Source organism: Mercenaria mercenaria, chromosome 2 (genome assembly GCF_021730395.1).
Source record: "Mercenaria mercenaria strain notata chromosome 2, MADL_Memer_1, whole genome shotgun sequence".
NCBI lineage: Eukaryota > Metazoa > Mollusca > Bivalvia > Venerida > Veneridae > Mercenaria > Mercenaria mercenaria.
Genome location: NC_069362.1, coordinates 81,968,519 through 81,982,505, shown reverse-complemented (window position 1 = coordinate 81,982,505; position 13,987 = coordinate 81,968,519). Strand labels below are relative to the sequence as shown.

General features: G+C 33.9%; 1 protein-coding gene across 14 annotated transcripts in view; it reads left to right on the top strand.

Annotated features, from left to right (window-relative positions):
• Positions 1-13,987, top strand: part of LOC123564429 (calcium/calmodulin-dependent protein kinase type II delta chain-like) — a 173,560-nt gene that overhangs the window by 110,447 nt on the left and 49,126 nt on the right. For all 14 annotated transcript variants that reach the window (XM_045358017.2, XM_045358010.2, XM_053537059.1 and 11 more), the window contains one exon: positions 6,631-6,714. In XM_045358017.2, coding sequence (XP_045213952.1) covers positions 6,631-6,714 — 84 coding nt within the window. The remainder of the gene's footprint in view (positions 1-6,630; positions 6,715-13,987) is intronic.

The window sequence follows — 13,987 nt, the reverse complement described above, 5'->3', positions numbered from 1 at the left end:
GATAACTCAAGCAGTTTGCTCATCCCCTTGCGACCTCGAGCGAGCGGTGTTTCACTGTAAGTACAATTCTTGTCCGGAGTATTTTTCAGCAACCACCGGTTGGAATTTAGTGAAACTTTATAGGAAGCTTCACTCTTAAGAGGAGATGCACATGTTATTTTCATGTTCTGGTAGGATTATTTTATATCGAGTTATTGCCCTTTGATTATTCAATGGTAGTACAATTCTTGTCTGAAGTATTTCTTGAGCAACCACTGGTTGGAATTTAGCCATAATTCATAGGAAGGTTCACTATCAAGAGGAGATACGCATATTGTCTCCGTGTTTTGGTTAGATGATTTTTCACTGATTTGCCCTTTGATTAGTCAACATTAGTAAACTATAGCGCCATCATAGTCAGGAGTATTTCTGAGCAACCACTGCCTGGAATTTGTGGGAGCTTCGCTCTCAAGAGGAGGTGCACATATTTCTTCATTATCCGTTGGAATGAGTTTTCAGTGAGATATTGCCCTTCGATCATTCAACATCGGTAAACTATATGTGCCCAGTCAGTAAATTCAACTTTTGTTCTTTTGATATGCAGATTTTGGGGAGCATCCATCTGTTCACCAATGTTTTTGTTTATGTAATGACTGTGAAATTTTTTTACATCGAAGGATAGATAATTGTTAATACATATTCAGATGATTTTAGTGTTAAAGGTTTCTTCTCAAAGTGGCTAAGATATTTTTTGTAGAAATAGAAAGTCTTCTAGTAATGTTGTGTAATTGCTTTTTCATTTTTCAGAAATTTTTGACCAGTAGAAAAATTATGCTTTATAATTACCTCCCTTTCTTTACCCAAAGTTAGGTCCCCTTTATGCATGGAAAGGTAACAAAAAACTGCAATGGCCATGAATGTATTTCTGTTGTTATAAATATGTGATATGCATACAGTTTAGATAAACATTTAAAGAAACCATGCTGCTTGTTCCCTAGATGAATAAATATGTTATTAACAGGTCTGTTCTTTTTCAGGGTTATGATAACATGTATTGATTCTGTAAGGTTATCTTAATTAATGTTGAAGGAAAATCTTTACAATCATATAAATGTGATATTGTTCAGTAATTAATCTTTTTTTTAAAGAGGAAGTTGGATTGTTTTTTAAGACATTGTAAATGCATTTTTTTTGTTTATACTGCTTTGGTGATTAGGAAAGGTAATCTTGATTATTTTATGTATTGATATTTTTATCAAGATACTGTTGTGTATGAAAAACAGTGCTAGGTTAAAGTTAGTTTACTGCACACAACATGGAAAGGAAAGACTTGAATTGTTTATGTTTTAATCAATTAAAATTTAGTGATATTTTATCTTCTAGGCAAGGATTATATAAGTATGAAAAACAAAAATGATTATTTCTAATAGAGGAAAGTATTTTTGCTAACATTCATTTCAAGGTATTCCAGCTAAACACAAATAAATCTTTATAGCAAAATGTGATCACCTTAAAATTAGGGAGAAATGCTCTTGTCTTTTAACATAGTTAATTCTTTATACATTTTTACAGAAGTATTTTATATAATAATGAGGGCACTAATATAGATTGATTGGTTTATTGACGAATAGCTGATTTGTCATCTATCAAATTATCCCTGCCGATTAACAAAAACTACCAATGAACAAAACTATTTTTATTTAACTTTATAGTCAATTAACGATGAAAGATGGAAGGTTCAGTAGTATTGAGAGGGGTCATTTTGTCTTGCAAAGATTGGGTTAAAAGAGATCTGTATGTGTATACAGTATACTGTACAAATATATATTGTAAAATAGGACACAAAGAAAAGCAGTATTAAAAATTTCACAGCTAGAGTTAAATTGTGTTTATTTACACTGTGGTCACTGAAATATTTTTGCATTGTCAAAATTTAAATTTAGAACTTTGTAGAAATGTACAGATAAGGTATTTTAAAGACATATCTCGTGGTTTAGTTTTGTCTTGAAGTTGGAATTATTGTTTAACTTGATTGGACATACGGGTGCTAGTGAAGTTAAAAGGATTAGCAGTTAAATATTGTAAAGATTTGAACATGTGTCGTAAAAGATGATCGTATGGGCACAGTAGTTATTATTCCAGTAAGTGATCGATGGTTAACTATATTAACTTTAGCAAATGTATACTTTTTACAGGTTTTCTTATTTTAGAGCTTTGACTGAGAGAGGTTTGTAATGCATTAAGATTTGTCTTTTCTTGATATTAAAGTAGTATTTTGTTCTTTGGGCAGCCAAAAAAATGTTTTACAGTTTTTTAATAACAACTGTTGTTTACCTTTTGTTTACAAAAGGCTGCAATATGTGTCCGAAATATATCTGATCAAGTATTGTATGCCAGTTGCAAGCAAAAACAGTTTTTATCTTGACTATTCGAATAATAAGTAGAGCTATCCTACTTACCACGGTGTCGGTGTTGGCGTCAGCATCACACCTAGACCAGTCCACATTTTGACAGTCTTTTGAGATAAAGCTTTGAAACTTTCAACACTTGTGTACCAATGTCCATTTTTAGGCAAGAATTCATAACTCTATCAAAGCCCGCCCGCTTAGCTCAGTAGGTAGAGCGTCGGTCTACGGATCGCGGGGTCGTGAGTTCGATCCTTGGGCGGGGCGTATGTTCTTCGTGACTGTTTGGTAAACGACATTGTGTCTGAAATCATTAGTCCTCCACCTCTGATTCATGTGGGGAAATTGGCATTTACTTGCGGAGAACAGGTTTGTACTGGTACAGAATCCAGGAACACTGGTTAGGTTAACTGCCCGCCGTTACATGACTGAAATACTGTTGAAAAACGGCGTTAAACCCAAACAAAAAAAAAACAAAAACAAAAAAATCATAACTCTCTCAAGGATTTTGGCTGAATTATGGCCCCTTTTAACTTACAAATCTTTTTTAATTTTTCGTACCTGTTCACATTTTGTGTAAAGTGTTTGACATATGGCTTTAAAGTGTTTAACATATGGCTTTGAAACTTTTATCACTTGTTTGTTACAACAGTCTCTGTCAGTAGGCAAGAGTACATAACTCTGACAACTATTTTGCTGAATTATAGCATTTTTGGACTCGGAACTTGGTACAATTTTGGTACAAGTCCACGTTTTGTTAAAACTATTTGACATGTGGCTTTGATACTTTGAGCTCTTGTTTATCATCATGACTTCTATCTGTAGGCAGGAGTACATAACTCTGTCATTCTTTTGGCTGAATTATGGCCCTTTTTGGACACGGAAATCAGTTAAGATTTTCATACCAGCCTAGCCTGTTTATCATATGTTTTTGAAACTTTGACCACTTGTTTACCATCATAGTCTACATATGTAGGCAAGACTACTTAACTAGGGCAAAGACTTTGGCTCAGTTATGGCCCTTTTTGACATAGAAATTAGTTAAGTTTCGCATACCATTCCATATTTTGTCTAAACTTTGAACACTTGCTTACCATCATGGTCACACTTTGCTATATAGTGCAAGACTTATCCAAATCCACAAATGCAGGTACATTGTTTATCTTATCTATTCATTTCTTTTGCCTGAAATCTTCTGGTAATATTTTAACCACATGCTTCCATCAATTCCTCAAATAGTCGAGCGCACTGTCAACAGACAGCTCTTGTTTTATGGGTAATTTCATACATTTCAAGGTCTATTGAAAGGAGAGAATGAAAAAATGAACTGTGTGCCAAAACGTGTTCAACATGCCTTAAATGCCACCAAAATTATATTGTAGTACTAATTCTCACTGGCTGCCGCTATTTATGTTTGCGTAAAAATGAAGAAAATTTCTTCCTTAATGCCTTTCGTTCATGAAAGCAAAATACATAAAAGGAGCATAATGAGAAAAAAGTTGCTGTAAAATGAGCTATTATAGGTATATGCTTTTTTCTATTTATAAATAAAATAGTAGAGACTTCAATACAAAAAGAACCATTAATAAAAATTATCATAGTTAAATAGGTTGTCTATGCTTGAAAATAATGTAAATTTTGCCAATGCGAAGAAAGTACAAAGAAAGCTTATAGCATTGATTTCAGAAAAAAAAAATCTAGCATTAAAATGGTAATACATTCCATATCACTAAACCCTATAGAGAGGGGGAAAATGCTAATAAGTATTCAGTGTCAATAGAAGCCAGTCTAATATGTTAGAATGATAAATTGATAAGAGATTGTCAAATGGGTAGGACCACTTCAGCTGACTTGAGTGTTATTAATTTAACAGTGTTTATTATTCAAATGGCCTAAAATAGCAACAAACTAAAAATATTTGCTTTTCACTTACACTTGAAAATAAAAGTATGCTTTAAATTTTCTAAATTTGGAATTAATTGTGTAATAGTGTAATACAAATGTATAACTTAACAACTTAAATACTCGTACATATCTCTGTAACTTAAAAGACATAATTTTTATTCCAGCCATTCTCAGCAGGAACACTTGAATATTTTAGTCAACAGTTCTATATGACAATCATTCTTGACATGTTAAAACAGGACCAAATGTTGTTGCCAGCATGAACAAGCTAGAAAAATGAATAGATAAACAGTTTTCATTCAGCTTTAAGATTGAATACTTAATTAATTCGCAATGTTTGATATAAATGCAAGTGATAAACTTTGACATTTAGTAAAACTATATACTCTATTACTGGTAACAAAAAGACATGTGTTATTTCAAATTTGAAGCATGTGATGGTACTGCTTCATTTATAAGGTGATTTTGCTGAAACTATTCATACAGACTTCAACCAGCATGTCCCGCCCACTTAGCTCAGAGAGCGTTGGTCTACAGATCGCAGGGTCACGAGTTCGATCCCGGGCGGTGCTTATGTTCTCCGTGATGATTTGATAAAAGACATTGTGTCTGAAATCATTTGTCCTCCACCTCTGATCATTCATGTGGGGAAGTTGGCAGTTACTTGCAGAGAACAGGTTTGTACTGGTACAGAATCCAGGAACAGTGGTTAGGTTAACTGCCGGCTGTTACATGTCTGAAATACTGTTGAAAAACGACGTTAAACCCAAAACAAACAAACAAATCAACCAGCATGTTTCAGGCTCAGATCATAGTATCTTAGTTCTTAAAACAACAGGGTTTTTAAATAATTTGTGACCCGCCCGCTTAGCTCAGTAGGTAGAGCGTCGGTCTACAGATCGCGTGATCGCGAGTTCGATCCTCGGGCGGGGCATATGTTCTCTGTCACTATTTGATAAACGACATTGTGTCTGAAATCATTAGTCCTCCACCTCTGATTCATGTGGGGAAGTTGGCAGTTACTTGCAGAGAACAGGTTTGTACTGGTACAGAATCCAGGAACACTGGTTAGGTTAACTGCCCGCCGTTACATGACTGAAATACTGTTGAAAAACGGCGTTAAACCCAAAACAAACAAACAAACAAAAATAATTTGTTCTAATTGACAAAACTCTGCATAAGTGTTTTTTCTTAATTCACAACTACTAACAAATGAAAATTTTCTCTGAATTTTTGAAAAAAAATGACATAAATCTAGGGGCAACTTCTATATTTAAAAATGACTAAATGGAATGTAAGTATAGGTTATAATGTATAGTGATGTTTAATAGCATAAACTCAAGTTATTCATTCTACTAACATGGGTCATCAATGTTATTATTAAGTACAATCTAATTAATCATTTCAATTAAAATTTGGCAGGCTTTTTGCAATCCTCGTAGGCATCAAGACTGTTAAAACGTGGTCATAGTCTGAAATGCAGTTAATGTTACAATATAATTTGGGTAGGAGTAAGTATGATACTATATATAATTATTGCATTCATTTTGCATGTTGTCTTTTCTTTCCACTGTTGTACTGCTATTCTAACCGATATAGCACTGTTGAATGTTATGTTTTTTTTATCATGTAAACAATACATTAATATTAGATGTAATGTGTTTAAATTTTAAATTGTAAATATTATCAGAATTGAACAGTGATTGAGTTAAATTAGTTAATGTCCATTTAGCTACTACAGGAAACAGATATTGTATAATTTTATTGTACACATATTGACCGACAAGACATTCAATAATTGTTTTATTACATGGCATTAGAAATAAATTCATTTTTTTCTTCAGCATTTGACTTTAGCCCTGCAAACTTTAATGTTGAACAATAGACACAAACTATGGGCTGGTGATTTATATATTTTATTAGGAGTCATGTAATAATGATTAATGCAGTCATGTTATTATGCATTGATTGGCAAAAACACAGTCACGGAATGAACTGATGTAACATCCTGAAATGCTAGAGTTTTGAATGAAGAGATAATAACTTAGTGGGAGTGAGAAGACTTAGTGTCAACTTATACTGACTCTGAAACTGTCTTAATGTCTCGTTCACTTGATATATATCCTGTTTCGAAACTCACTTCAGACACAGTCTGATATTTATCGAGAAAATATAAAGGAATTGGTTGAAGTATTAAACACAACATTCACAGATAATGATATGTTTGAAGAATTGTCACAACATATGATTGAAATAAGTAAAAGCAAGTGGTAGAATATAATGTGAATGCTTTTGCACATTTTAGGAATACATAGTTAAATAGTGCCGTTTCTCTTTTCAGCAACGTGAGCGTGTTGCTGCTGCTGTACATAGGCAGGAGACTGTCGACTGCTTGAAGAAATTCAATGCACGTAGAAAACTCAAGGTAAGATAAAAGCTATGAATGACGTTACTTAATACCTGTAACTGCACTCAAGGTAAAATAAAAGCTATGAATGACGTTACTTAATACCTGTAACTGCACTCAAGGTAAGATAAAAGCTATGAATGACATTACTTAATATCTGTAACTGCACCTAAGGTAAGGTAAAAGCTATGAATGACATTACTTAATACCTGTAACTGCACTCGAGGTAAGATAAAAGCTATGAATGCCATTAATACCTGTAACTGCACTCAAGGTAAGATAAAAGCTATGAATGCCATTAATACCTGTAACTGCACTCAAGGTAAGATAAAAGCTATGAATGACATTACTTAATATCTGTAACTGCACCTAAGGTAAGGTAAAAGCTATGAATGACATTACTTAATACCTGTAACTGCACTCGAGGTAAGATAAAAGCTATGAATGCCATTAATACCTGTAACTGCACTCAAGGTAAGATAAAAGCTATGAATGCCATTAATACCTATAACTGCACTCAAGGTAAGATAAAAGCTATGAATGCCATTACTTAATACATATAACTGCACTCGGAAGCGCCTACTATATAGAGTTCTGTGTAATGCAGAAAACACAATAGGTAAGGTATATAAAATAAGTTTGATTTTCATTAAATGTGACTAAACTATTGAATTGAATTGAAACATATACTTAAAGGCACATCTCACAGTTTTCTTCTAGTAAACAGAATTTCTGACATTTTGCTTGTTTGTTGACTAAAGAATGAACTTAAATCGCTAGTAAAAAGTATAGGTCATGATGTTTGTTTTAAATTTATTATATGCGTGTTACTTACAAAATTTGACCAAAAAAAAAAAAAACGTTATACAATTATGTCTCCCACCACACAGTGGTGTGGGAGACATATTGATTTACTCCAGTCTGTATGTGTGTGTGTCAGTGTGTGTGTCTGTCTGTCACAAAGCTTGCCCGCACTCTAAGACGAACATTTCTCATCCGATTTTCACCAAACTTAAACAAAATATGTTTGACCATAAGACCTCGGCCAAATTCAATAACTAGCCAAATCGGTCCAGGCGTATTGGAGTTTTGGCCCTTGAATTACCAAAAATCGGCCTTTTTACTCTTGTCCGCACTCTAAGTCCAACACTTCTCATTCGATCTTCACCAAACTTGAACAAAATATGTTTGACCATGAGACCTTGGCCAAGTTCGAATACTAGCCAAATCGTTCCAGGAATTTTGGAGTTACGGCCCTTGAATCACCGAAAAATCAGCCTTTTTACTCTTGTCCGCTCTCTAAGTTGAACATTTCTCATCCGATCTTCACCAAACTTGAACAAAATGTGTTTGACCATAAGACTTCGGCCAAGTTTGATAACTAGCCATTCCGCCCAGGCACTTTTGAAGTATGGCCCTTGAATTACTGATTGGATCCACTCGTCCAGACCATCTAATTGGATCCACTCATCTAAACCATCTTGAGACACTACACATTTTTCATAGGGGCAGTTGTGGGAGACATGCGCTTTTCTCAAAAACATCTCTAGTTTACTATTGATATAAATATATAAATCTTAAGGGTTTGATCTGTTAATGACTTTTTCTAGAAAAAAAAAACAAACAAACCCTACCATGATGTGCCTTTTATCATTCTTAGAGCATTCTATTTTGGTAAGCTAGGAAAAATGAAAGTACTTTGAAAACAACACTATGGTAAGTGTTTTAAGTACAGGAAAATGAAAGTGTTGCTGAATGTAAAAGATTCAGGTTGAGGTACATAAGAAAAAAGATTCTTGAATACTTGATTAGTTTAGTTTTGAAAAATCTAATATAAGGAATGTATAAAGAAGTGGATTTTAATAAAGACATCACTAATGGCAAATTGAATTGTTAGGCAAACTATCTGTTTAAAAATAAAAGAGTTTAAAAACTCTTTCAGATTTTACCTGCCCATTAATGTCCAAATACCTGTGAAAAAGGAAAAGATGTCTGTCATGATTTTATACCTTGCCATACCAGTTTTACAAGTTCCTTCACATCTTTTGATCAAATGAACCTTTAAGTGTTGTATAAGAATTATAATGAGCAAATCTGTTTAAATGTTTAAAATGTCAGATCTTTGTTACAAGGTGGTTTTATAACTTATGGATATAGTGGGAACTTTCTGTTCTCTCCAATGTTCGATTTTACTGTTTGAAGTAAACTTGTATTTCTCATCAGAATTTTATTTCATCAAGAAGACATAGTGACTATATTTGTGGATTTATTTAGTGTCATTAAGCATAATATCGAAAAAGTTGATGTTTGCAGCAAACCTTTGAAACATAAGTTATTGGCTACCTGAGATGTTGAATTCCTGAAAATAGCAGTCAGATTTAAAACTGTTTTCATGATGAAATGTGTAGGTAAAACTCTTCTTGCCTGAGGGGTTGAGTTCCTGGAAATATCACTCTTCTCCTTTTAGTGTAAGAGTCTGAAGACTCATATTTAAACCAGAGCCCACCTGCGTAGCTTAATAGGGAGAGCGCAGATCTATAGATTGTAGGGAGTGTATGGGAGGGGTTGCGATGGGGGTTGATCTCTAGACAAAGCATGTTCTTTGTGATGTTTTGATGGAAGACATTTTTTGCCTGAAATTATTTATCCTCTGCCTCTGATTTGTGTGGAGAAGTTGGAATTTATATGCAGGGAACTGGTTAGTATTGATGAAGAATCCAGAACACTGGAAAGGTGTCAACAGCTTGCCATTATAACACTGAAATTCTGTTGAAAAACAATGCTGAACTCAAACAAACAAACATTTTTACAGAAACCCTTTCCTTTCCTGAGTAAATCCAAAAAGGTTGAGTTGATTGAAAGCAATTAAAACTCTTTGCATTTTTAGTGTCCCTGAATATCATCTTCATGGCTTGCCTGAAATGTTCAATTACAGAGAAAAGGCCATCCAGGCCTAAACCCTTTTCTTTCCCTGGCATGTTAATTTCCTGAAAATAGTTTTGAGGCTATTAGCAGTTTGTTGTCTGATGTTGATAGGTTTATTTGGATAGTTCTCTACTGGGACCCTTTGAAGATAATTTATCCCATCCATTATGAAGTTTTTTTAGTGTTAAGAGTCATTTTAAATTGCTTCTTTTACTTTCCATGTGATATGTTAGAACACTAGAGGATTGTAATGATTTTAGAAAATTTAAGAGAGATTTTCATTTAGCATTTTAGCCAGTTGCTGCAGCCAGTAATTGTATATATAAGATTGGTAAAAAGCCTCTTTGCTTATCATTATGAATTATCTGTTGGAAGCACTTTTGTGGGGCAGTTTTGTGGTATTTTGGAAGTTTATTATTAGCATCATTTGATATATAAAAGTATGTTCCTAGAGTATACCCATTGACCTTGACTTGCATGCCTATAAAATTGCTCTTACATCCCATTTAAAGACTGACTGTATTCTGTAGTGGTAACCTCTGCATTTTGGAGGAAAGGGTAAGCTGTAACTTATATTTAAAATATTTTTTAACTTGCATTAAATGAAAAACTAAAAACTTATCACTAGCAGAATATTGTTGATATATATATAATGGTTATATGATTGTTTTCTGTGATTACACCTGTTGCATGCATGTAAAGTTTGGTAAATAACTGTGGTCAGGCATCTGTTCTGTCAGAATTACCTTGTTACACGATTGATGGAAGCTAACAGCTTGTCTGTTACACATTCTGAAATAGTCAACAGGATTATGATACAGTGGATTTCAGTTTCCTCCCTTTCTACACAGTTACCTCTCTTTATACAGACACTGTTATCTCCCTTACTTTAAATACCATGTGTTCAATGTTCTCATTATCAAGTTAATAATAAGGGAAATAAGTTTCTTACATAAATGTTCTTGAGAAATGAAATGTACAAGATAACCGTTTTGTAAATGTCAAAGCATAATATTTATGTGGCCAGTTCTCTTAAATCATTCAAATATTATGCTTGAATGTCAGACAAGAATTGTGCTTTCACTGCTGTTATTCTCAAAGACAGTTTATTATATATTCATATTAAATGGCTGTCAAGTCTGCATTGGATATGTGTATATATTCCAGTGCTTTTCTTTAGTGAACAAATAAGGTTAATACATTTTGTTTTACTGTAAATTAGAATAAAGAATGTTCCTAATTATGGTACAGTAACATGAAGGCATTCTAACAGTACCATTGAAACAGTTGGTTCAGCTTGTTACAACAAATTGTTAGTTTTGGATGGCTCGCTTCAAGGTTAAGATCGCTCTTATAGGGTCAAAGGTCATACCTTTGGGCGTATATTGCTCCGCCTTGCAGTGCTCTTGTAAATATATTGATAGGACTTTTACAAGGTTAACCGGTTCAGGGATAAACTTGCCATTCACAAACAATAACAACTCCTCACAATGATAAATAGTAGATAACTTATGATTTTCATTGTCCTATGTCCTTACGACTCTTAATTCAAATACTTTCTGAGATACATGTGACACAAATTTGTTTGCCCTTCATGCATCTTTTTGAAAATGAAGGGCAATGACTCTAGTCTTTAAATACTGACAGAAATCCGGAACAAAATACCAGGTGCACAACTTCGCATGCTGAATAATATTTCAATGATGTTTCATGATCATAGGTAAAATACCTTGTGAGATATATGCAACACAAACCTTTATGGCCTTTTATGCAAATTTTTTACAAAGTCAAGGGCCGTAACTCTGGTCTGACGGAGTAATATCTCTAACAAAACCCCAGATGGACAACTTCACATGCTGAATAATATTCCAATGATGTTTCATGATCGCAGGTAAAATACTTCTTGAGATACAAACAATACGAACTTAGGCCAGCTTTATTATGTCAAGGACCGTAATTCTGGTCTGGCGGTATAAGATCCAAATTATAACACCAGGTTCACAACGTCCCGTACTGAATAACAATCCTGTGAGTCTTTTGAGGTTTGATGACTCTGGGTCAAATAATTTTTGAGATATGTTTGACAGAAATTCAAACAGGGGAAAAAAAGTGGTGGGATTGGGGGGTCACAAAGAGTAATTGAAGAGTACTTTAATTTTGTCTCAGATGTTTAGGTTGGCTAGTTTTTGCACACACAATGTAATTTGCTAACATAAGCTGTGATTGGTAGATGAGTGATAGATATAATTGTGTACTGGCTCTCTTGCTAAGCCATACGATTAGTGGTGAAATTATGAGGAGTTTCTATTCTTGTATTGGACAAATAATGTCTTAACGAAATTGACTCTTTGATGTTAAAGACAAAAGTCATTGTTAGTGCTACATGTCATGCAACAAGGCAAAACTTTTATAGGTTTTCTTTTGTTCTTTTTTCTGTTAGATTAAGTTAAAAAGTGTTATTTGTATGAATTAATTTGATTGGTTTCTGTTAAAATGATCTTACTCTCTGAAAAAAATTGTTTTTGGAATGAACATGCTTTCAAGAAAGGAAATGGGAAGATTTGGTATGTGTTTTATCACCTTGACGATTTAAGGTACTGATACAGTAGATATAGCCAAGATATACAACCATAATAACCATGCAGACTGATGTGCGCTACAGTTCTGTTGTGAACGAATCATTGTCTAAACCAAGAGAAAACATTGACTTTAATGAAAAAAGTAATGTGTCCAGTAAAACCCATTTTTTGGACTACGAGGAGTGTACCTTGAAAGACTGGGCAGGTTTGAGCCTAGAGCAGACTGTTCCTCTGTCTCATTATGGGTACATGCTTGGAGTACCTTCAAGTGAAGGTAGTGATTGGAACAGTCTACAGTGTTGCCTCGGAAATGAAGATCTTGACATAGATCCACACTTTGCATTTTTTGGATGTAACACAGAATCAGAGGTAATCTTTTCTTTGGTATTGCTTTTTAATACTCCCAGAGGTAAGAACACATAGGCTTCCCTTAATCTGCCAGTTCAAGTCTTTGCTATCTACTTTTCTGCTTTGAATATATGTATATTTATATAATTATATTGTCTGTTATTGTCTTTTGAAACTATTTGTCAGAATTTCATCAAACTTTGTCAATACCAGCCTGGTCTGTTCCTCTATCAAGTTGTTCAAATGTTTCAACTTGGCCTCTTATAGGGGCTGCCAGAGCTAAAAATAGAGAGAAAAAAACAACTTTAAATTACCTCTCATGAACTGCTTGACGGATATCAAACTTGGTCTGTAGCATCATTGTACGTTCTATCCCAAAATTGGTCAAATGGAAGCACTTGGCCACTTTTAGAGGCCACTAGAGCTAAAAATAGAAATACCTTGAAACAACTTTTTATGAACTGCTGGATGGATCTTCATCAGACTCGATTGTCAGCATCAATATAAGTCGTCTCCCATAGTTGCTAAAATGGGGGTGCTGGAGCTAAATATAGAATTATATTGAAACAACTTCTTCTCATAAACCCCTGATGTATCTTCATCAACTAGATCTGTAGCATAATTATTAGTTCTTCTCACAGTTTTATGCAAATGAGGGTACTTGACCATGTTGAGGGGAAGTTAGAGGTAAATGTAGAACCATTAAAAAGAATCCTTCCAAAATGCCCTCAGTCTGCTCTGTTTGTCTGTGTGTGTTTTCCACTTAATTTTTAAGTACTGTTCATCTGTCACACTAATGTCTGTAATTAACTTCTGCTGTCTATGAAACTTCCAACACCTGGGGCATATTATGGTCCTCTTCCAAAGTTGCACAATCTCAAGCCAGTTTAAGCTCTGAACTTCAGGTGAGCGACTAGAGCCATCATGGCTCTCTTGTTTTTGGGGGTTTTTTTTGAAAATGCTGAAATCACACCATTCTGGAGAATATGTAATCAACTAGAAAATACAGGATGTAGTAATGGTTCCACTACTCTAAAGTTTCTTTTGTACCAACACCTCTACAATTAATGTTGATTGGAGCAGTGTATCTATAATAATTGCATATCATAATGCATTTTCCACCTGAATGTATGTTGATAATGTTATGGTCCTTTACATATTATTATTTATAAATTTTGTCCATTATATTCTCCAAAAAATGTTGACTGAATTTTTGTTAATCAATTTTTTGCAGTTTAGCACTTTGAAGCCTTTGATAAGTAATTTAAGTTTCTTTAAATGAATAGTTGGATTTCCTGCAGGACTTGTATGTAGACTAATTAGTTGTAAGCCCTGTTTTACATGTCTCTGTCATAAAGACAGATTATGTTTTAAGTGCTAATAAATGCAGACTGTAATGACTTCCTTGTTTGAATAATTTGCAGTTTCCTTATTGACTG